At 45.9% G+C, this 22799-nt stretch overlaps 1 protein-coding gene across 3 annotated transcripts in view; it reads left to right on the top strand.

Annotated features, from left to right (window-relative positions):
• Positions 1–22799, top strand: part of Dym (dymeclin) — a 262686-nt gene that overhangs the window by 54568 nt on the left and 185319 nt on the right. For all 3 annotated transcript variants that reach the window (XM_052155709.1, XM_052155710.1, XM_052155711.1), the window contains 2 exons: positions 4976–5101; positions 7178–7320. In XM_052155709.1, the coding sequence (XP_052011669.1) occupies positions 4976–5101; positions 7178–7320 (269 nt within the window). The remainder of the gene's footprint in view (positions 1–4975; positions 5102–7177; positions 7321–22799) is intronic.

Genomic DNA, 22799 nt, shown 5'->3' with positions numbered 1-22799 from the left:
CCCAGTAAAGAAAAGGAAGTCTTAAACTACCTCACTTTTATCGTGTCCAGTTAGGCCGCAGCTTTTAAGACATTGTCACATAGAGATCTGTGATTCGCCACAAAGAGCTTATTTTTGCGTGGTTGCAAAGTTAAGGTTTGGGGCCATCGTCAGGCTTCTGTTCATTAATGAACCTGGGGGGTCCTCACAGCTCTGGGAGGTGCAGGGCATGGTAACCAGGAGGCGTCATTGGCAGACGGCTGCATTTGGCTGGGTGTCCTCAAATCCTATGTCAGCTGTTCCAGAGATTTTTCTGAATGATGTTTGCGTCTTTTCCCCAGGCGGGCACAACTCAAATTGTTTTATTTTGAAGCAGAGTGTTAAAAACTCTATACTGAACGTCACTTTCAGTACTACTTACGGTAGAAATGGATTAAATGAGGGCGTGGCACTGCCCTGCCTCGGCCTTGCTTCATGGAATAATTATTTTTGCTGTTGCTAATAGTTCTGTTACTGTGTCCCTAGGAATCTTGTGAATTTTTATACAGAATTATGAAACAGTGTTTGGAAGCTTAGAATTTGAGGTCCTTTTTTTTTTTTTGTCCACCAGTAGATTTTATTTTGGTAACACATACCGATTTTTCTCTGTAACTGTGAGCAGACTAGGCATGACAATTCAGCAAATCCATGATTGCTTCCTGTCATCCCATTTTGTATGTAGGACACAAAGGTAAAGGGACAGGCTCTCACTGCAGGGTGGGGCTGAGGGTAAGAGTGGGTGCATGATGACGTCAGGATGTAGGCGTCAGTGCAGCAAGAGTAATGCAGGGGTGTAGGAACCCAGAGTGTGAGGGCGTGTTTCTTCTTTCTTTCTTTCTTTCTTTCTTTCTTTCTTTCTTTCTTTCTTTCTTTCTTTCTTTCTTTCTTTCTTTCTTTCTTTCTGTCTGTCTTTCTTTCTTTCTCTCTCTCCCTCTCTTTCTTTCTTTCTTTCTTTCTTTCTTTCTTTCTTTCTTTCTTTCTTTCTTTCTTTCTTTCTTTCTTTCTTTCTTTCTTTCTTTTTTTTTTTTTCTTTTTTGGTTTTTCGAGACAGGGTTTCTCTGTATAGCCCTGGCTGTTCTGGAACTCACTCTGTAGACCAGGCTGGCCTTGAACTCAGAAATCAGCCTGCCTGCCTCTGCCTCCCAAGCACTGGGATGAAAGGCGTGTGCCACCACCGCCCGGCAGAGGGCATGTTTCTTACACAGTGGCTGTTTAAATGGAAACCTAAGTTTCCAGACTCAGAGGTGCTCTGCTGCTCTCCATCTGATGGGAGAACCTTGTAAGCGGGGAGCAGCAGATGCACAGCCCTGAGTTGGCCACATGCTTAGGTTTCCCAGGAGTCCTGTCCACCTGGAGATGATGGGGCAAGGGCAGGGGTGCCCTAGGAAGTTAGGGTGCTCTGTTAGAAGGAAGTCCTGGGTCCTGGAGCTGAGCCGCCACAAGTCGTCACAATCCCTGTGCAGATATTTTCCAGCTGGGAGTGCTGGCAAGCCTGTAATCCCTGCACAGTGAGGTGTGGGAGGAGGCCGAGGCAGGATTATGAACTGGAAGCTGGTTTGGGTTTCATAGAGAATTCAAGGGCTATAGATTTCACTGTAGGTATTAAGTTTTTCTTTTGCTCTGTACCAGTACATGTGCTTGGAAATAAGGTTTTTTTGTTTGTTTTTGTTTTTTGTTTGTTTGCTTTTTTACACTTTGCTTGCTTGTTGCTTGCTTGTTTGTTTGTTTGTTTGTTTGTTTCTCTTTCTTGCTTTTTAAAAGAAGAGTGTCTTGCTATAGCCCTGTCCAACCTGGAACTGTCTGTTAGACCACGCTGGCATCACATTTGGAGTAGAACTCCTGCCTTCCCCTCATGAGTGCTGCACTGTGTACAAGTTCTTCTGCCCTACCCAGCTGGGGTAGTGGACCGCAAGCTCCTCCGACGCTGGTCTAGTCGCCAGCCCCCTCGCTCCCTTCCCTTCCCTGTCTGACAGCAGCAGGCGGCAGTAACAGGCTGACGGAAGCAGGGGCAAGTAGCGCCCTCTAGTGTTACAGCCCCGAGCCAGTCTTGTAGACCAAGACCCTCCTTATAGATGCAATCCTGCCCTGGGCTGGCCTCCGGCTCAGGGCCTTGGCTTCTGGCAGTATGCTCTGACCCGAGGCCCTGTGCCCTGATACTTGACAGCGTCCTGGAATTCTGTGGTGAGAAGGGCCCTCAGGTTCTCTTCACTCCTCTGCTCTCCTGTCTCTGCACACCTCCCTGCTCGCCCTGACTGCACTGGAGTTGTCTGTCCACTGCAGCATCTGTTGACGGTTTGTCTTCTGTTGGGATGGCATTCCGTGGGGACCTGGGGCCCATTAAAGGCTGTTCAGGGACTGGGCATGGGCTATGCATGGGCAGCTCAGGCACAGGCGCCTCTGCCTCACGACAGGGACATCAGCAGGCGTTTGCAAGCAGATCAGGCCTGGGGTCACCCTGTGTCTTCACCCTTAGAGCAGCTGCCACAGGTCTGCAGCTTCTTCAGTAGCTGGCAGGAGCCTGTGCTTTGTGTGCTGGCAAGCCAGGACTAGGGATGTGGGTGCGGGCAGCAGGTGGGTTGTTTGAGGGTACAGTGCTGGCTTATGGGTAACAAGGTGCCAGCTGTTAGGGTGCTCCTGGGACCACCAGCCTTTCGCTGTTGAGATGCTAGTGGATGCTTTGGCCCTGGAGGCCTGGGGGTTAGTAGGGACTACTGCCTTGGGCAGTACTGACTGCTAGTGCCAGGCCTGTTGGGATTCCACTCACCTGAGGTTGTTTAGCTGTCAAATCTGGTGCCAGGCTTCAGTCTAGATTTCCAGTGTGAGGTTTCTGCTGCTGTCCATAGAGATGCCCCTGCCCTGTGTCATCCCTGCTGCTACTAGGGTAGCCTGTTCTACAGAAGGGGGTGAGGAAAGACCACTGCAGAGGATTCGTGGTCCTGACATAACAGCAGAGGAGACAGCACAGGCCAGTGGCTCTGAGCCTATTGTCTAACGATCCTCAGCAGCTTGCAGTGTAGTCTTGCGGTTGTCCAAGCCTGGGCCTTGTCCTCCCACGGCCTTACAGCACTCAAAGCAGGCCCTCCGTCAGGGAAGTGCTCCTCCACCATCAGGGAAGTGCTCCTGCACCGTCAGGGAAGTGCTCCTCCACCATCAGGGAAGTGCTCCTCCACCATCAGGGAAGTGCTCCTGCACCGTCAGGGAAGTGCTCCTCCACCATCAGGGAGGTGCTCCTCCACCATCAGGGAAGTGCTCCTGCACCGTCAGGGAAGGGAAGGGGGGAGGCAGGCTGAGTTCAAGGCCAGCCTGGTTTGCAGAGTGAGTTCCAGGACAGCCAGAGCTACACAGAAAACTCTCGAAAAGGAAGAAAGGAAGGAAGGAAAATAAACAGAATATAATTTACAGTGGTAATTAAGGCACTGTCATTTCCTTATAATACAAGTACTGTATCACCAAGCTATACCCACAGTGTATGTGTGTGTGTATGTATGTATGTGTGAGTATGTGGTGTTAAGGGTTGGACCTACAGCGTCTTGCGTACGGGCAGGTGCTCCCTCACTGACCTGTGTCATTGGCATGTCCCCTTCCTCTCACTTTTGGGACAGACTGGCTGAGGTGGCCAGGCAGAGTATGCTGTGTTTCTAAAATACATTTCTACCAGTGATAGCTCCTTAACATATCTGGTTAAATTTAAACTTGCCATACTGAGTCCCATAGCAGTTGCATAGTTGATACCCGCAGTGGGGTTTTCTGTCTTTAGTTTTCTTGATGTTGGCCATTGTGTGGGGCGAGAGGGAATCTCATAGTAGTTTTAATTTGCGTGTGTTTGCTGGCTTGTTAGAGATATTCAGCACTTAAAAAATTTTTATCAGGTTTTTTATTCCTTCTGAGAACTGCGCGTTCAGATGATTGTTTGACCTGTTTATTGCCTGGCAATTTCTTTTGTGTGTATGTTTACTGTTGTAGTTCTTTTAAAATTATTTTTAACTCTCCAAAAATTGTGACTGTTTGTGGGTGTATGGGGTTGTGTCCATGTGCACAGTGCCATAGGCCAGAAAAGAACATTGGGTCCCAAGGGGCTGGGGCTACAGGCAATTGGAAGCCGCTCAGTGGAAGTCTGGAGAAGCAAACTCAGGGTCCCTGTAACAGCAATGAAGAAATATATTGTCTTATTTTTGTGTGTGCCTATGCCTGTGTGTGTATGTGTGTGTGTGTCTGTGTGTATGTTGCATGCATGGATGTGCACCTGTGTGTATGCATGTGGGTGTATGTGTGTGTGTGTGTGCCTGTGTATGTGCCTGTGTGTGTGCGTTGCATGCGTGGATGTGTACCTGTGTGTGTGATGCACATCCGTGAAGTGAGAGGACGTTGACATCTTTTTATCACCCTTTACCTTACTCCTTTGAGACTGGAGTAATTGTCACCAAGCTCAGTGCTTATTAACTTGGGTAGATGGCTTGCCAGGATGCAGGGATTCTCTTGTCTCTACCTCACAGCCCTTGGGTCACATGATTGCTGTTGACATCCTGCTGAACATGCACAGTTGGCCTGAGGGATCATACATTAGATGAAATGCGCACAGCATTCTGATTCAGAGATCATGGCCTTCCCTTCGCCTTTCCTGCTGTTTATCGGTTGCTGTTGTTAGTGTTCAGGGCCAGGCGCAGGGGTTAGAGCGGATCTGGAGAGCAGAGCGCTGCTGCTCTCCTACATACACCAGTAGACTGATAGACATGGGAATGGCAAAGCAGGAAAACTGGGATGCCAGGTCCAAATGTAGGAGCTAATGACCAGAAAGGGGGGTTGATATATTGGCTTGACTTAATTTTTAACTTAAGCATTTTTTAAAAAAATAACCTGAAATATTTGAATATGTAGATTTGACTGCTTAAATGTATAGTTTATGTGGAAAGAGCAGTGTTTAATCCTCCAGACTGATGACGACTGTGTTTCCCCACAGGGATATTACATATGAGATATCAGTGGAGGCCATCTCAGCAATGGTTGTCTTCCTTTCCTGCCAGCTCTTCCACAAGGAGGTTCTGCGACAGAGCATCAGTCACAAGTACCTGATGCAAGGCCCATGGTACGTTATGTCTGAATGTTGCCCCTCGCCAGGAGCGCCACTGTGATGTCTAATCTGTCATGTCTAGCAGCATCTTCTCATGGCTGTTGTCACTTTACCAACCCGACATCTCTTCCTGTTCTATTGTTACTTCATAGCCAACACAAGACGAGACCACATTCTGGTTCCAGTTCCTCTGTGCTCTGCCTCACCTCACCCCGCAAACCCCCAGAGTTCATTGGCGCATGTAATGGTTGCTTTGTGCAAGAGCCTGCTGTCTTCTCTTCCTTCCCCCCCTCCTCCTCTGTCAAGTCCTCTCGGTATTCTAATTGTTCCTGAGTCTTCCTTTTGCCAGCTCCTTGAAATCTAGTTGTCCCTTGGTATTAGTAGGGAACTGGCTAGGATACCAAAATCTGCAAGTCCCTAAAACATCCTGTATGTAACCAGGCACATCCTCCTGTATGCTTTAAGTCCTGTCTGGATGACATATAGTTCCTAACACAATGTGAATGCTTGGTAAATAACTGATATACTGAACTATTTGGAAAATAACGAAAAGGAGTAAAGTTCAGTATAGATAAGATTTTTTTTTTCTGAGTTTTTCCAGTTTGTGATTGGTTGAAATCCTAGAAGCAGAATCTGAGAATGCGGTCCTTGTGAATTCGAAGGACTGACTTCTGTGGTCTGAGTCTGCTTACCTTTTGTTGAGACTATGCCAGTGGGCCCTTCACTGTTCTAATTTAATGAGCATCTACTTATTTACTGTATGCTAACCACACGTTGGGTTTCCTCTGTAGCAGACACTTATGGGACTGTGGATAAAAATACTTCAAGCAAACACAACACCCTACCTTCTGTTGACATAATTTTCAAAAAGCTTTAAATCAACCAAGTCTTTAGAATAAGTTTTGTTAAAGTTATCTGTAAGTTCTGAGGACATGACTGTGGGTAGAATACGTGTCGATTGTTATGAGTGAAGGGTGTTGTCTATAGCACTCTCTTCACTGTGCTTGCCCTGTTGCCATGGTTACACTACAGTATGTTCACAGGCTCCTGTAGAGCCCTTTGGGTAAGTCACACAGGAAAAATACCTCAATGTCCAAGGTTGAGACTGCATCTGGTGACCTTCTTCTTACTGGAAGACTCCTAAGATATCACTGGGCCTTGTGCAGCAAGAGGCAAGCCAGTCTGTGACTCTCTCTTATCGAAAAGCTACTGGGATTGATCGTATGAGCTCCAGACTTACCTTCTGACCTAACGGACAGGCTCCACTGCCAAACACCATAGTGAGTTTTAATTTCCACCATCTTCCTGCCTCATAATGAGAATTGAACTCCAGTGTGAATTGCAGAGGAGACAAACCATTCTGGAGCCTGTGGAAGTCACTGACAAGAAGGGGAGGCCTGGGCTTTGGGGGCTCCTCTCTAGACCCTGACTAACAGTGGCAGAGTCACCTGGCCTGCAGGGGACAGTTGGCCTGCTAGAGTTTTGACTAGAACTGTATTTCTCACAGTGCTAGCTATATAAAGGTTGTATTTTTCATAGATGAGGATGTTAGTAGTCTTACTTTGTCTTTGGTTTTTATAGTATCATTATAATGTCAAATACTTAAGCAGAATATTCTTTTACTGGTTCTTGTGGTTATCGTAGAAGCTGTGATCATCAATAATACATACAAAAGTCTACAAGTGGATCAGAAAGTACAGAAATTACCTTGTCACTGACACTCGAATAACTGGGATTTTGTGCTTAGAACATGAGTCTTATTGTCACTGAGTTCACGAGTTCCTCTGCTCATTTCGACATGACAGCCTTCCTTCAGTTGCTAGCTGGACTGCATCAGCCACTAAATTTATAATTATTTACAATTTTATGTAATTTACAAACAAGGTAACAGATGCTTACACTTTAATGGTTTGATTCGTGCCTTCTGGTGTGGTCGGAGGCGACACGTAGGGTCAATGCTTGAGTCAGGCTGTGAGATACTGCCACTTTCCCTGAGGTAGTACTGGTGACAGGTATTCTGTGCTGTTACGCAGAACTAGGTGAGTTTATGAACAGGAGTTTGATTTTCTTCTTTTTACCCTTTCTATGTAGTCTTCCCTACACCAGCAAACTTGTGAAAACCTTATTGTATAACTTTATCAGACAAGAAAAGCCACCTCCGCCCGGAACCCATGTCTTCCCTCAGCAGTCGGATGGGGGAGGCCTGCTGTATGGACTGGCGTCAGGAGTAGCAAGTAAGTCCTTCCAGACTTCACATCCTCTACCTGTGGGAATCTCCTCTAATTACCCACAAGCAGTTCTCTTCACGTGGCTGCTGCCATTGGCCATTCTTGTGGGTCTGTGCAGCTGGCTAAATGTAAATGCACAAAGTAATTAAAATATCAATCCTTCCATTCTCTGTGCTGATTCATGTTAAATGTATGCAAATAATGTATAGATTATTTAGCAATAGAACACAATTTTTCAAGACGAATCTTTATATGTAATTATGGATATCATACAAGGTCTGGTTATGAAGAGAAAGTGAAACTGACCGTTGGATGCTTTTCCCTTGGTGCCTCTGTTCAGAGGCTCCGTTGGTTGGAGTTTCATTGCTTAATCTCAGAGCTTTGTCCAGTGACAGATTGGGAGATTTGGAAGAGTTTGTAACTAACTGCAGCAGCGGGGATGGAGTTGCTGAAGAAAAGGCCTTTGCTCCCTCCCAGTAGGCACTTGTGCTGGAGTTCAGAGCTGGAGGTGCGGCCAGCACCTGGTGCCTTTGGGCTCCCTTCTGAGAATGGGTGGGCTCTGAGAACTAGCCCAGCTGAGAATGGGGGTCTCATTTAACATGGCATCGGGGCAGGCTCCTGCCTGCGTCCGTCGGGACTCTTACTACGCTGACTGAATCAGCAGTCACAATTACAAAGTGCTGGGTCCCAAAGGAGTGTCCCCACTGGAATATTGCTGTGGTGTGTAACTGGGTGAGAGTGCGCAGCTTAGTGCAACAGTTTGCTTTGCCACAAGGCTTGCCGGCTTCTTGCTAGAAAGTCTCAGGCTTCCTCTGTGATAAGCAACTGACCAGTAAGCCAGACCCCGCCCCCACAGCATTGTCTCAGGTAAGGCTTCTGAAGGCAGCGTGGCTTCCAGTCTCACACGAAGATATGGCTGGTCTCTTGGTCTGGTCTGGTCTGGTCTTCTCTTCTCTTCTCTTCTCTTCTCTTCTCTTCTTTTCTTTTCTTTTCTTCTTTCATTATAATCTGCCTGGTATGAGTACTTGGCACCTGAATATTTCCCAATATTCTAATGTAATTAAAGACAAGTTCATTAGTTCCTTGCTTCAAAACAGTGCTCATACGTGGCAGACTGTTTTTTGTCATTGTCTTAAATTTGTGTATAGTTTTTAAATTTTAGTTAGATGTTATTTGAGGCGGCTTTGCTGTTATTAGTTACCCAGGCATTTTATAATTTATTTCAAGTCTACACAGCAGGCATCCCCTGCGCTGCATTGTCTCCCAGCCCCGCTTACAGACAGTTATTGTGGTTGGACCTTTCCTGGGCGTAAAAAGCATTTGCCTATGTACCATTGTGTGCATTGCGTGTTTTTATAAATTACTTCCTTCAAAACAGAGTATATTGTTTTAAAAACAATATAGTGGGATAGTGATGGGGTGGCATTGTGCGCTGTGTGTTCAGAGGCTGAGTTCTGGGCCCCAAGATCAGGTTGCAGTCTGGGCGTGAGCATTGTATTGACCAATGTGCTGTAAAGAATGCTCCCCAGTAATCTGATTGGACAGTAAAGGAGAGAGAGAGAGAGAGAGAGAGAGAGAGAGAGAGAGAAGGCTGGGGCCTCAGGTAGGGGGTCTCAGGGACCTGGAGAAGGGGAGTGGAGGTAAGAGGAGGAGCCCCATGAGGCAGGGGGGCGGCATGTGCTTATGGCCAAGAGGAAGTCGCCCTGAGGACACAGGTGGTGCAGAGCAAGCAGTGCAGGACTCAGCTGGCAGGTGCCTTGGGCCTGTGGCTGTGGGGCGGGCTACGATAGCTCGGAGCCTGCCTGGTACGATTCAGCTGGGGAATAAAAACACCAGGTTTCTGTGTCTCTCTTATTTGGGAGCTATACTTATTTTTACCTAGTGGTTTTGTTAACACTAGCAGGTAAGAGGTGAGTCCTCACACTGGACCTGGGTGCTGGTGACTACTGAACCATGGCCCGGAGCCTCCTGAGTCACTCCGGTTCTTCCAGGTCTTCTCACTGAAACCGTAATTGTCACCCGATCCTCTCCAGCCCCTCCTTTCTTCTCCAGCCTGGCCCCTGCACACTGGGTGTCTTTGCCTTCTGTCCTTTTCATAACCCACTAAGTCTGGCTCGTGCTGCCCAACTGTAGACGCTTCCACTTCTCAGGTACGGGTGGGTTGTTGGCACACTGGCTTCCAGTCTGAGAGGGAGGAGCTGAGCTTGCCTGTGCCTGAGTGCTTGACCCCGAAGCCTTTGCTGTTCTTCCTGCTGGGATCCTTCCCCCGTAGCTTACGTTCATACGCCATGAGTGCGAAAGCTGCTTGATTTACCAGCTCTCCGGGTTGACTCCCAGGCTGACCTCTAACCCATAATTCTCCCGTCTCTGCTCTCTGAGTGCTGGACAACAGGCAAGCACCGCCACTCCTGGCTCTCCACATAACATCTGTGGATTGTCAGTAAATGCTTGGATAAAATTAGATGCTAAAAGCCAATCTGTACTTGGGAAGGGTGGTCATCTTGTCTTTAGTTCCGGAGTTCAAGAGGCAAAGAGGGTTCCCAGGACTGTGAGCCCAGCCTGGGACACAAGAGTCGCAGCCACAACAGCCAAAGGCTTGCTTGCCTGGTTCCTCTCAGCTGCCTGACCCAGCCACTTGAGGGTTCTTTTCTTGTGTTTTATGTTGTGCAATTTCAGGGATGTTCAGAGGTCGAGAGTGGTGGGATGAATTTCCATTTATCTATAACTCGTCTTTAGGAATGATCAACATTTGCTGTTTTAAATTTTATCTCTCTCCTCATTGAAGAAGAAACTTCTTATCTGAAAATCAGATTATGTATGTAGAACCTTCCATGTAGAACCTTCCAAGAGTACATACAACAGTACAAACCCACGTCTTCCCATCCCCCACTCTTGTTTGCCATTGTAGTCCCTGTCGCACTTCCTCCTTAAGGCACTTGAAGGTAGGTTACCTGCTGCACAGCCTCACTCCTTCAGAGCATCTCGTGTGACCACAGTGTAGTTGTAGTGAGTGGGGAGGGGATCACTGTCAATACGTCACAAGTGAAGAAATGAAAGTCCCCTGTATGAAGTGTGCTTCATTTGAGTGTTGGACTTGGGCTTTGTTTTGTATTGATGAGGATCTTGGTAGCCCAGCGTGCCGGCACTCACTGTGTCGTCCACCGTGAGCTCACAGCGTTCCGTCTGCCCCAGCCTCTGTTGTGACCGGTGTGAGCCACTGCCCTGACTCACAGTTAGGTTTTTCTTGTGATTGTTTTCCCTCGTGTCTCGCTTCTGACGTCGTCCTATAGTGTAGTGCTCGCTTGTCTTCTTCTAGAGTAGCCAACCACTCGCCCATTCCTCAGGTTCCAGGGCGGTGTTGGCTCAGAGGGGAAAAACACTGTAGGAATTGCTCGAACTGCAAAGATGCAACTAGAGCTGTTGTTTGTCTCTGTTATTGGAAGTAATGACAACTCACATAGAGTTTGTTTTTAAAAAAGCTTTTTCAGATGCATCCAGGAGTGTGATTTCAAAAACTGGTTAGAATTAATTGTAAATTAATTTAGTACTTTATTTTGTTAGAAAACATGCGGATAAACCTATAGTCATAATCTCATAGAAATTATTATGTTGTCAGTATAGACAGAGACTCAATTGATGTATCACTGTTTTGGAATGAATGCTTTCATTTTTAAAGTTAATGTATTATGTTAAATTTGCAGCTGATTTATCTTTTAGGCTAATTACAGAGTTCTAGAGTCACCTAACATACTTTAAAAAATCTCTTCATCTGTCTGCCTGTCAGCACTGTAGTTAGATCTTGGCATTCCTAATCCGTGGATACAGAGTGAGGTCTGGTGCTAGCACTGTACGTTTAGGATGCTCCTCCTCTGGTTTCAGGATCCCTGATGTGGTGCAGCTCCTAAATCCATCCTCAGGGTCCTTTGTCCCTGTTGCAGGGACTGAGCCAGTCCTAGTAATTCCTGAGAAGGTGCATTGTTTAGAAGTAGCATTAGTGGGCTTAGCTGAACTCATTCTGATGTATTTTCTCAGGGATGAGGCCTTGTTTATCAACTTTTTTTTAGATTTATTTTTAGTTTTGTGTGTGTGTGCACGTGTATGACTCAAACAAGCATGTGGAGGTGTGTATCTGCCTGTGTGTTTGTGTGTCTTTTTGTGAGTGCATGCAGAAGCAAGAGGGAGTGTTGAATTCCCCAGAGCTAGAGTTAATAGGTGTTGTGAGCCTCCAGACGTGGGTGCTGGGACCAAATACTGGTTCTCTAGAAGAGCAGCAGCTGCTGCTGACTGCTGAGCTGTTTCTTCATCTCCAGTCTCTGGCTGCTAAATCTCATTGACTGATTTCTAATACTGATAAAAAGGAGACCTTGTGTCCTGGGTTTGTGGGGAATAGAAGAGATGCAGTGTATAAAATCTCATCTAAGACCATATGACATCTGTCCTCGAGCAGATTATACTTTTGCTGTCAGTCCTGATGCTTCGTGGTAAAAACAACTAGAATGGTATAAAATAGAATTGGAATGGAAGTTTAATTAGAAACGACCATTGATCAGATAACCCTAGGGACATTTATGTTATGACAGTGTTAAGACTCAGAGTGTCTATATTTCTGGTCTGCTTAAACTTTAAATCATGTTAAAAAAAGTTTTAAAAGACTGATTAATGAATATGCCTGCCACATTCTTGCTTTGTGTCCAGCTGGCTTTTTGTTTTATGTGGTGCAAAATTTTGTCAGTGACAGAAAGGAAAATTTGATTATTAAATAGATATTTCCACAAGAAATTTGTTCCTTCCTAAATGAACTTACCTTGACAACAACAGTTGCCACGGTACCATTTCAACTCATCTGAGGACTTTTATGTTTGCTTCTTTTAAGTGTGAGTGGAGGTCAGAGGAAATCCTTGGGTGTCATCCTCAGGAACAACTTAGGCTAGACTAGCTGGCTAGTGTATCCTGGGATCCCGGGTGCTGGGACTATAAGGGCAAAGTACCATGCTAGCCTTTCTGTGGGTGTTGTGGATGGAACTCGGGCTCTTGTGCTTATAAGGAAAGCACTTGGCTGGGTGATTGTCCTCCCAGTGCTGTTGACTATTTATAAAATTAGTCTAAGAGTTTAATACAAAACATTTGATGCTGACTTAATTCGAGTTATAATAAATACTTAAAATATTCATTTACCCATGATATCAGTGGTCTTGGTGATAACCAGTAAAGCAATTGATGACTCTTAATCTCTAAGCACATCCCCCTATGCCGTTAAACATATAAACAATGGTCAGTGACCTTCACGTCCCCTATTTGTTATGTGTAGGGCCTAATGTGTGATTTTAGAGTCTGTCCGGGCTTGAGGTGCTGTAATAAGACACAGGAGTCTTGGCAGCCTTAACAAGTGCTGTATGTTTCACATGGTTTTAGAGCCTACAAGTCTAACATCAAGATGCCAGCAGGCTTGTTTCTTTTTTTTTTTTTTTAAAGATTTATTTATTTATTTTGTGTATATTGGTACACTATAGCCGTATAGATGGTGATGAGCCACCATGTGGTTGCTGGGATTTGAACTCAGGACCTCAGGAAGAGCAGTCAGTGCTCTTAACCCCTGAGCCATCTCTCCAGCCCCCAGCAGGCTTGTTTCTTGATGTGGGTCCTCTTCCTGGCTTGCTGTCCTCTCATGGGAACCAGAAGGCTTTGTGCCCCTTCTTAAGAAGTCACTGTCTTACTGTGGGGGGTCTGCCCTGCTGGCCTCTTATAAACACATTACTAGCCAAAGATCCACTTTCTGAAACTGTCCCTTTAAGAGAACTTTAACATATGCTTTTGGAGGTAACACAAAAATCCATCCATAGCCAGGTATATTTGTCAATTTTATGTTACTGCAATGAAATCTGGGGCCGACTGCTTTACAAGGAAAAAGAAGTTTATTTTGGCTCAAATTTGTGGAGATTCAAAAGTCCAAGATTTGGTGTGCTGGAATGGCTTTGCCAGTGGAGTCCTGGGCATCACCTGGGGAAGGGCTGGGAGCGCCTCCGCTGGTGTGTGTGTGTGTGTGTGTGTGTGTGTGTGTGTGTGTGTGTGTTGCTGGGCTTTCTAGCATTCAGTCTAGCTCCAGGTTCAATAAGAGATCCAGTCTCAAGGGAGAGTGATACAACATCCTTCTTTGGGCTCTGGAAACATGCACGTGTATTCATTCGCCTATACAAATGAAATGTATTCCAATTTTGCTTCATACTGCTGATTGCAAAAATTATGGCTATAGTATGTTGAAATTTTTTGGGTAAAATAGAAAGTGTGTGTGTGTAAAAAAACTTAGTAATGCAGGTTTGGTAGGATTTCTTGCTTCAAAGCATTTTTCTAGGGGCATTAGAATATATTCCTCCTGATAATGGGGAATAATAATATACATTCCTCTGTGGACAACTAAGATCAGGTGAATAAGTGCCTGAGAAAGAGACAGTTACCCTATAGCTTTACAATGAATGACCACTATAATAAATAACGCTTAGTAATATGTAAAAATAGAGCATTTAAAAATACTTTGCTGGATGTGGTACAATAATCTCAGCATTTGGGAGGCAGAGGAAGGTGTATTTCTGTGAGTTCAAGCCAGCCTGCAGCTAGTTCCAGCACACCCAAAGCTATATAGCAAGACCATGTCTCATAAATAAACAAACAAACAAACAAATAAAAATAAAATAAAAAAAAAAGAAGGCTGGGCGGTGGTGGCGCTCGCCTTTGGTTCTACACTTGGGAGACAGAGGCAGGCAGATTTCAGAGTTCGAGGCCAGCCTGGTCTACAGAGTGAGTTCCAGGACAGCCAGGGCTATACAGAGAAACCCTGTCTCGAAAAACAGCAAAAACAGAACAAAACAAACAAACAAACAAACCAGAAAAGAGGTGATAACAAACAGCTAAAAGAGTCACATGCAGATATTTGTACCCAGCCAATGGACAGAAGCAGCTGACCCCTGCTGTTGAATTAGGGAAGGCTGATGAAGCTGAGGAGACCCTGTAGGAGGACCAGCAGTCTCAATTAATCTGGACCCCCAGGATCTCTTAAACTCTGGACTACCAACCAGGCACCAAACACCAGCTGATATGAGGCCCCCAACACACATACAGTAGAGGACTGCCAGATCTGTGTTCATCCAGAGATGATGCACCTAACTCTCAAGAGACTGGAGGCCCCAGGGAGTTTAGAGGTCAGGCGTCGTCGGGGGTAGGTACAGTCCATGTGGAGACAAGAAGTATGGGATGTGGACAGGGGTTGGAGGGGTAGGGTATAAAATATGGAATGTATAAAAATAAGTAATAAAAATACTAAAACAAACAAAAAAACAACTTTTATTTCCCCGATGCTGTTATAAGAAAGTTGCTAAGTGAATTGTGCAGAATATGGTGCTCAGTAGCTGGAGCTTACTTTATGTGACGGCCCCTTTACCCCAGTGTTGGCTTCTTCTGGGTGGGCTCATTGAGAGGAAGCGTGTGTCACTGAGAAACATGCATCACCACAAAACTGACAGACTTTCAACTGAAACATCTCACATGTCACAAGAGAGGGCTGGATAATGATGGTGGTGCTCTTTAATTTTCATTTGGAATTCTCTGGTATGTTTTATTTAACAAGCCAAAGAATAACCTGTTATTTTCAGAATTAAATTTATTTATTTATAAAGTGAAGTTAATTTCAGGTTACTGTTTGGAATAGTTCAGGAACAAGTAGGTCCTTATCAAAGTAAGCTTGCAGTTCTAGTAGTTCCGATGTCTTGGTAGATGTTATTAAATTATTTACTTATTTTTTATGTGTAATTGGGAATCACCATCCAGAATCTGCCTTGGTTTTGTACCAAAGATTACAGCATGTCCCTGAGGGGATTCCAGGGCTGGCCATAATGTTCAGCTAAAATACGAGGTGCTTTTTGTTTTATTAGTACAAGTTAAAATCTGTACATTGTTAATAAGGAACATACTAATTTTTAAATTGAAATGAGGTAGGGTTTATGTTTCATGATTTGGCAAAGTAGGCTTTAAATTCTTACTAATTTAACAATTTCTACTGATGGACTTCATTGTAAATGGTACTGGGTTATAGAAACCCAGTCGTGAGCTTGTGTACTCTGGTCATGTCCGCTCTCTCCTCTCCCCACTTCTCACCACCACCACCCTTTCTTTTGAGGCAAGATCTCTTGTAGACAAGCCTGGCCTTGAACTCCTGAACCAATTTTATTCTTGATGACTGAAAAGAAAATTCAGTTTTGCATATACGACACCTAGTCCTTTGTTGATAGCCACATAGGTTGGTTTGTTGTTTGAAGGAAGGAGACAGTGGTGAAGGTATTTTCTGATATGTTGTCTTGGAGCTGTTTTGATTTTTCTGTTTTGTGGTCTGTTGAATACTTTGTAATAGCAGTAATAACGGCACCCTAACCATTCCATCTTGCAAAGATTTGCAAGAGAAATTAATGGCCCCTTTCGTGTCATAAATTGTTGGAGACTGGAGCCATTCATACTCACCAGAAATGGTATAGAGGAAACCTCTCCGACTGCTTGTAGGCTGGAAGCTGGGGCCATCCAGCAAGATGGTGGATAAAAAGGTGTAAGAAGCCTGACACAAAGGAGAGGCGACCTGCAGCCACAGCTGGTGGTGCTGCTACTGCTGGCACAGCCTAAGGTGCCCCTTAGGTTTAAAAGCCAAAGAACTGGAAACCCCACTACAGCAGCAACTCTGGCCTGGTTAGGGAAACTGACAGGTGCTTCCTGGTCTGCTCTGTATTCCAGAGAGGTCTTAGAGAAAAGAAAATACTCGGATACAAAGTCCAAGTTAGAAAGAAAAAGAGGAGACCCTTGCTGCCGTCACACAGCAGATGCTGGCCATAAGAATGGCATTAACCAGGAGAAAATTTCACAGACTGCTGAGGACCTGGGTATAATACTGCTGAAGATGTGTGCCTAGAACCTGGGTATAATACTGCTGAAGATGTGTGCCGAGGACCTGGGTATAATACTGCTGAAGATGTGTGCCGAGGACCTGGGTATAATACTACTGAAGATGTGTGCTGAGGACCTGGGTATAAGACTGCTGAAGATGTGTGCTGAGGACCTGGGTATAATACTGCTGAAGATGTGTGCCGAGGACCTGGGTATAATACTGCTGATGATGTGTGCCGAGGACCTGGGTATAATACTGCTGAAGATGTGTGCCTAGGACCTGGGTATAATACTGCTGAAGATGTGTGCCTAGGACCTGGGTATAATACTGCTGAAGATGTGTGCCTAGGACCTGGGTATAATACTGCTGAAGATGTGTGCCGAGTACCTGGGTATAATAACTGCTGAAGATGTGTGCCTAGGACCTGGGTATAATAACTGCTGAAGATGTGTGCCGAGTACCTGGGTATATCCTGCTGAAGATATGGGTCTAGGACCTGGGTATAATACTGCTGGTGATGTGTGCCTAGGACCTGGGTATAATACTGCTGAAGATGTGTGCCGAGTACCTGGGTATATCCTGCTGAAGATATGGGTCTAGGACCTGGGTATAATACTGCTGACAATGTGTCTTGGAAACTGACACAATCATGGTGAAACTGTAAAATCATGGCTAAAAGCCCTTCAGCAGGTATGTGAGAAGGCTGGACTGTGTGCCCGCATCATTCCTGGGGACATTCCTGATCACGCTCCTGGCACTACAGGGGCTAAAGAGTGGCTTTTCTGAAGCAGCTGAGTAGTGGCTGCTACTTGGGACTGGACCTCTTGTCTTCAACTACATAGACCACACTGAAACTTGTCATTGCCACCTCTACAAATATCAGCAAGGTTAATTAAAGACATTTAAAGGCAGCTGTGTTCCTAGTAGTTCAGCCAGTTCTCAGTTTGTTGCTACAGGTTGTCATTGTGGGCAGTAATTCCTGCACTGATGGAGGGAAAGAACCCAGATGTCATCTCAAGTAAAGGATGCGTGTGTGACAGTGGCTAGCTGCGCACTCCCATGCTGTAGCTGAAGACCTGAGCGCCAAGCTTAGCAAGCACAAGCCGGTCTCTCTTGGAAGCAAGTGCAGCCTGTACTAGTGTAGCAGTGGGATGGGTAGGCTATATTTCTAGAGGGTTGTGTGCTCTTCCCTCCCTGGCTGACTGAGTGCAGCTGTGGATCCTGGTGCTTGCTAAGCCATCGCGGACCACAGGGGAGCCCAAGCGTGGCAGCCATCTACAGAGAGGCCAAAAAAGAAAGGGAGCCGGCGTTCAAGAGTTGTGAGGGGCGTGCACACCATTCCCCCCTTCCACAGTCCCAGCTTAGATAGGTATAAAGACAGGCCGGCTGGCGTGGGTGTGCTAAGTCCCTCTCTTAGCAGGGTGGCTGGTGTGTGAGCATCCTCTTAGAGCCTGCTGCGAGTGGATGAGGAGGCTCCCAGTACAAGTAAAGGAAGAAACAAAGCAATGGATTACTCAGACCTTTTCACTGTCCAGACAGCGAGGTACAGCATCGTTGTAATTCACTCGCTCTCAGGGCTCTGAGGGCTGTCCACAGTGAACAGAGAGCCAGAACCATACGTGCAACAATGACCTCTGGGCTCTTAGGGTCTTAGAAGTTCATGTGCTTTGGAAATTTTGCTTTGGCTCTCTTTTCCCCCCAAAGGATAATTACATGTAAATTTAATTAACTCTTATTAGTTTCTTTTGCTTTTGTTTTTGTTTTCTGAAATAGTATCCCACTGTGTAGCCCTGGCTGATCTGGAACTCACAGACATTCACCTGCCTCTGCCTCCTGAGTTCTGGAATTAAGGGCACATGCTACCTTGCCTGGCTCTATCAACTACATGAGAGTCTTTGTATAAGATTAATGGTGCAGCAAAATGTTGGTTGTGTGGCTTGGCTTATTCCTGACATGAGCAAGACTCACACTTCCCATTTGAAGTAATGTGATACATGTAGTTGGAATCTACTGGAGGTGTGTATGGGTCTGTCTGTCTGTCTGTCTCCCAGCCTCACTGGTATAGCCCTTGGCTGGCCTGGAACACACTGTGGCTAAGATGCTCTTCCCTGCCTCAGCCTTCTGTCAGAACGAGAGGCGTGAACCACCACGATTGGCTGCCTTTCTTTCTACTTTTAGAGTGATGTAATATATTTCTTAAAGCCCAGATAATTGTACTTAAGCTTCCTTGTTCTGTGACCTTAGACGGGGAAATGTCCCCAAATCTGCCTTCTGTTAACTTTTGTGGCCTGAGGTTTTAATCTTGTGCCTTCTTTTCAGTATTTTCCTGCACTCCATATCAGATGACCATATAGCAAATTCTATTTGTGATTTTCAAGATTTATAGATTCTTATTTTGTATGTGTGAGTATTTTGCTTGTATGTCTGCATACTACATGTGTTCCTGATACCTACAGAGATCAGGGGAGAGTATTGGACTCCCTGGAATCAGAGTTTCAGAGAGTGAGCTGCCTTGTGGGGCTGGGAACCAAACCCAAGTCCTCTGAAAGAGCGGCCAGGGCTTTTAAGCATCAAGCCGTCTCTCCAGCCCTTTTCATGTTTCCTAATCGTTATCGGAATTCATACTTCTGTCTCTTCTGTATGCTGGGTTATTTCCTCAGATTCAGACTTCAATTTAGTTCTCTGATGCATCTTCAGCTGTATCTGATACACTGGAATTCTGGTTGAAGTTTCTGACATTTAAACTTCAACAGTGGCAGAAGTTTCTGACAGATAATAACGTCTAATGTAGACCCCACTGCACAGCTGGGTAGAGATTACGTGAGATATTGAGTAACATAAGGATTAAAATTGTGTGCTGGATGAGGCGAGGTGAAAGTTGGCTCGGTTGTCTTGGATCCTTTCGTTGGAGTGGTGTTCTGGAAGGTCACTGGGTAGACTGATGGGGAAATGGTGTCACAGTGCCACGCCTGCCTGATCCTGACAGTTTGGTCAGGAGACACCTGCATGTGTTGTGAAGGCAGCTTCAGAAGGGATTAACCAAGTGTGGCAGGCCTGGCCTGACCATGGATGGCACCATCCCCTGGGGACCCATTGGAGGTGGAGGAAGCTGCTGCCACAGGCACCCTCCTGCTGTGCCCTCCTCTGTGGACCTTGACTCTGAGCCCTAGGAGTCTTTTCTTATTTAAACTGTTTGTCTTGGGTATTTGTCACAGAAAACTGACCATCTGACAGAGTAGGCAGACAGTCAGGTTAGCTGAATGTATTTATGAAACAGTTGCCTTCTGTAGGCCTGATAATTACTGATAAAGAAGTGATGCTCCCAAGGAAAGGAGGGAGGGATAGCCTGTCTCCTTTATGGTGGGAGTAAGGGCAGAGCGCCGTGTGGGTTTTAAATTCTCTTTGAATTCAAGTTTTCAGTTAAGACGGGTAAGTACCTCTGAGCCTGGAGGTTGAGGATTACTTTGGAAGTTGAAAGGCAGACACACGGGAGACAGTGGCCCAGAGCAGGGGCCCACTAGAAATACACTACACAGTTAAATCAGAGCAAGCAGAACTGCGGCCAACTTGTTCTTTGGTTGTGTGCACTTGCTGTAGGGCATGGTGTAAATGAAGTGGTCATTGAGTCAAGGTCAAGTGAAGGCTTGGAAAGGAACACGTGAGCGGGATGTCTGGAGCCCCAAAGTTATCAGTCAAGGACCAGAGGACTGGCCTGACCGCTGGTGGTCATCAGAGAGAGGAAGACATGGATTCAAAACGGCATTCAAGTGCAGCTGTTAGCAAGGAGTGTGTACAGGCGGCCTGTGGCCATGGTGTGAGTTAGTCAGCAAGGTGTGTGTATAGGCGGCCTGTGGCCATGGTGTGAGTTAGTTAGCAAGGCATGTGTATAGGCGGCCTGTGGCCATGGTGTGAGTTAGTCAGCAAGACATGTGTATAGGCAGCCTGTGGCCATGGTGTGAGTTAGTTAGCAAGGCGTGTGTATAGGCAGCCTGTGGCCATGGTGTGAGTTAGTTAGCAAGGCATGTGTATAGGCAGCCTGTGGCCATGGTGTGAGTTAGTTAGCAAGGCGTGTGTATAGGCAGCCTGTGGCCATGGTGTGAGTTAGTTACTAAGGCGTGTGTACAGGCAGCCTGTGGCCATGGTGTGAGTTAGCAAGGCATGTGTATAGGTGGCCTGTGGCCATGGTGTGAGTTAGTTAGCAAGGCGTGTGTACAGGCAGCCTGTGGCCATGGCATGTTGACATGGATGGAGGAAATGCAGCAGGCGGGGATTAGGGCCACATTTTTGCGTGACTTTCTTGAGGGTATATTGAAATGTTTTAGCCGAGGATGGTTGTGTGGAGTGCTGGACAGTGAAGTGGGTGCTGATGTTATAAACATGCAGGAGCGCTGCTGTCTGCCAGGGACAGAGAAGGCGGTGTGAAGGGGACGGTGGTCTGGTGAGATGCTTCAAGGGATTGTGATGTTTGAGGAATGATGCTTTGCAGGCAGTCATGTGAATTCTGCTGGTAGGAGAGAATGCACATCATTACTTGAGAGGGAACTGTCCTGAGGGTTTTCAGGAGATACCCAGCTTCCTGTAGGCTCAGGGTGTTGAAAGAAACAGACTGAAAGCACAAGGTTTTCAGATGAAAGATGTGAGTTTCAGAAGGTGTCAAGGGGCTGGTAACCATGCGTCTGAGCCCAGTGTGGTAGCTTCCGCCTCTGGAGATGGGATAGAGGGCATAATGGACGGCGGTCTTGATCTGTCAGGGTAGAGTGAATAATAAATTCTACTTGTAGTATATGACAATTTGTCTTTATGAGGTTGTCGGTCCCTTGGCCAGGGACATTTTCAGACCTCTGGGAGCCTGTTTTATTGTGTGGTCAGATATATCCAGTGTAGGAAGGCATGGCTTTACCAGTTATGAATCACTGTAATCTGTAGGTTAGCCAGAAAAACCCTCACCAGGTTCATTCATCATTTTTAAGCTCACTTAATAATTTTATACATTAAAAGCATAGAGCTGCTATGGGCCCATGTTTTGCCCCACTGCTGGGGTGCTGGCCACTCGCGGCTTCATTAAGTCGCCCTTTCCTTGAGGTGTGGGTTCTGTGGAACAGGAAGGACAGAAGAAGGATCACGGCTGAGAGCCCACACTAGAGTCGGAGCACTGGTGTGGGTCCACAGAGTACTGTCCTGTGAGTAGGATCGGAACCTCCGCAGGTCTGAGAGGTCCTGGAAAGTCGGGTGAATGCAAATACTTCGGGAGCTTTCTGCGATAATTTGTGTGTCATTAGCTGTGAGGAAGCTGCCGTTTTCACCTTAGCCTTCCTTCTTCCTGCTCACCCGGCCCCACCCCAGGTTCCTTGAGTGTGGCGTCTTTAAGCTTTATTGATTGTCTGTCCCAGCAATGTAATCTTTTAAAGCACACTTCTGATTTAAGTGCATGGACATTTTTCAGTAGATGAGATTAATGAAAAGTTTAAAATTATGCTATTAATAATAAGACTGTCTTTTGATATAAAACTATTAATAAAAATTTGGGTACATTTTTAAGTGCTAATTATGGTGACTTGATAGTATCATTTGTGCCTTGAGAAGCCCTGTTGTACAAGACTGTGTTTCTTATTAATAAAGGTGGGTAAGTCTGTTTCAGGGTCTTGGATATGGATGGGAAAAAGAGAATTGGTAATATTTTCTTTGTTTTTACCTTATAGAAAGTCTGACAAATAAGTCCACATTGGTAACAAGAGTGTCGGCTTGCTGCTTCTTATGCCCGTGTGTTCGCTTGTGCATGGAAGGTTAATCTTTTTCTTTTTCTTTCTTTTTTTTAGGGGGGGGATTGGTTTTTTTTGGATTTTTTTTTCTGTACCAGGGCTCCCATTCTTCTCAGGAAACCTGGGGTGCTGTGCAGCAACGACTTTCTGACAGATGGAGTGAGAGTGGGTGTCAGTGTCCGCCTGGTGATGGCTTTCTGCTCTTGTGATCCTCAGATAAGAAACAGTCTCCTCTCTGGCCTGGCTGTGTCTGCTCATGAACCTGCTTGCTCATTCAGTGCTGTCAGCAGAGGACGCAACCCCAGGAGTGTTTTCAGGCCCTCCCTAAACCCTGCATTCTCTCTCCCCCACATTACACATTTACTACACGCTATTTTCATTTGCTGATTGTTCCTGTCTTGGTAACCTCTGAATTCATTACTTTTAAATCTCTACATGTGTTTCCCCTCTCAGTGTCTTCTCACAATGCCTCTCCAGCTCTCTCTCATCCTAGTCCTGCCTTATGGTAGACGTGGTGCTGTGGCTGCCTCTGTCAGGGCCTGGCTCAGCACGCTTCCGGGCTGTCGTCCTGCTATGACAAGCAGAGCTGGGATTGTTTGGGGAAACCCCAGCCATCTTTCTTAGAATGTGCCTTGTCATCAGGGAGCAGAGGTTACTGGGGTCCTCCTACCTGCCCATGGTGATCTCACTCGGAACCTATCCTGGCCTTTCTTTGCATCTGGAGGCAATGCAGACAAATAAACTAACAATAGGAGTGCTTTGTCAGCTCTGGGAGGCCTTTGGTTAGTGGTACTCTTCTCAAATGT

This window comes from Apodemus sylvaticus, chromosome 13, assembly GCF_947179515.1.
Source record: "Apodemus sylvaticus chromosome 13, mApoSyl1.1, whole genome shotgun sequence".
In the NCBI taxonomy this organism is placed as follows: domain Eukaryota; kingdom Metazoa; phylum Chordata; class Mammalia; order Rodentia; family Muridae; genus Apodemus; species Apodemus sylvaticus.
Note: the sequence above shows the minus strand (reverse complement) of the source record. Positions and strands in the feature narration are given on the sequence as shown.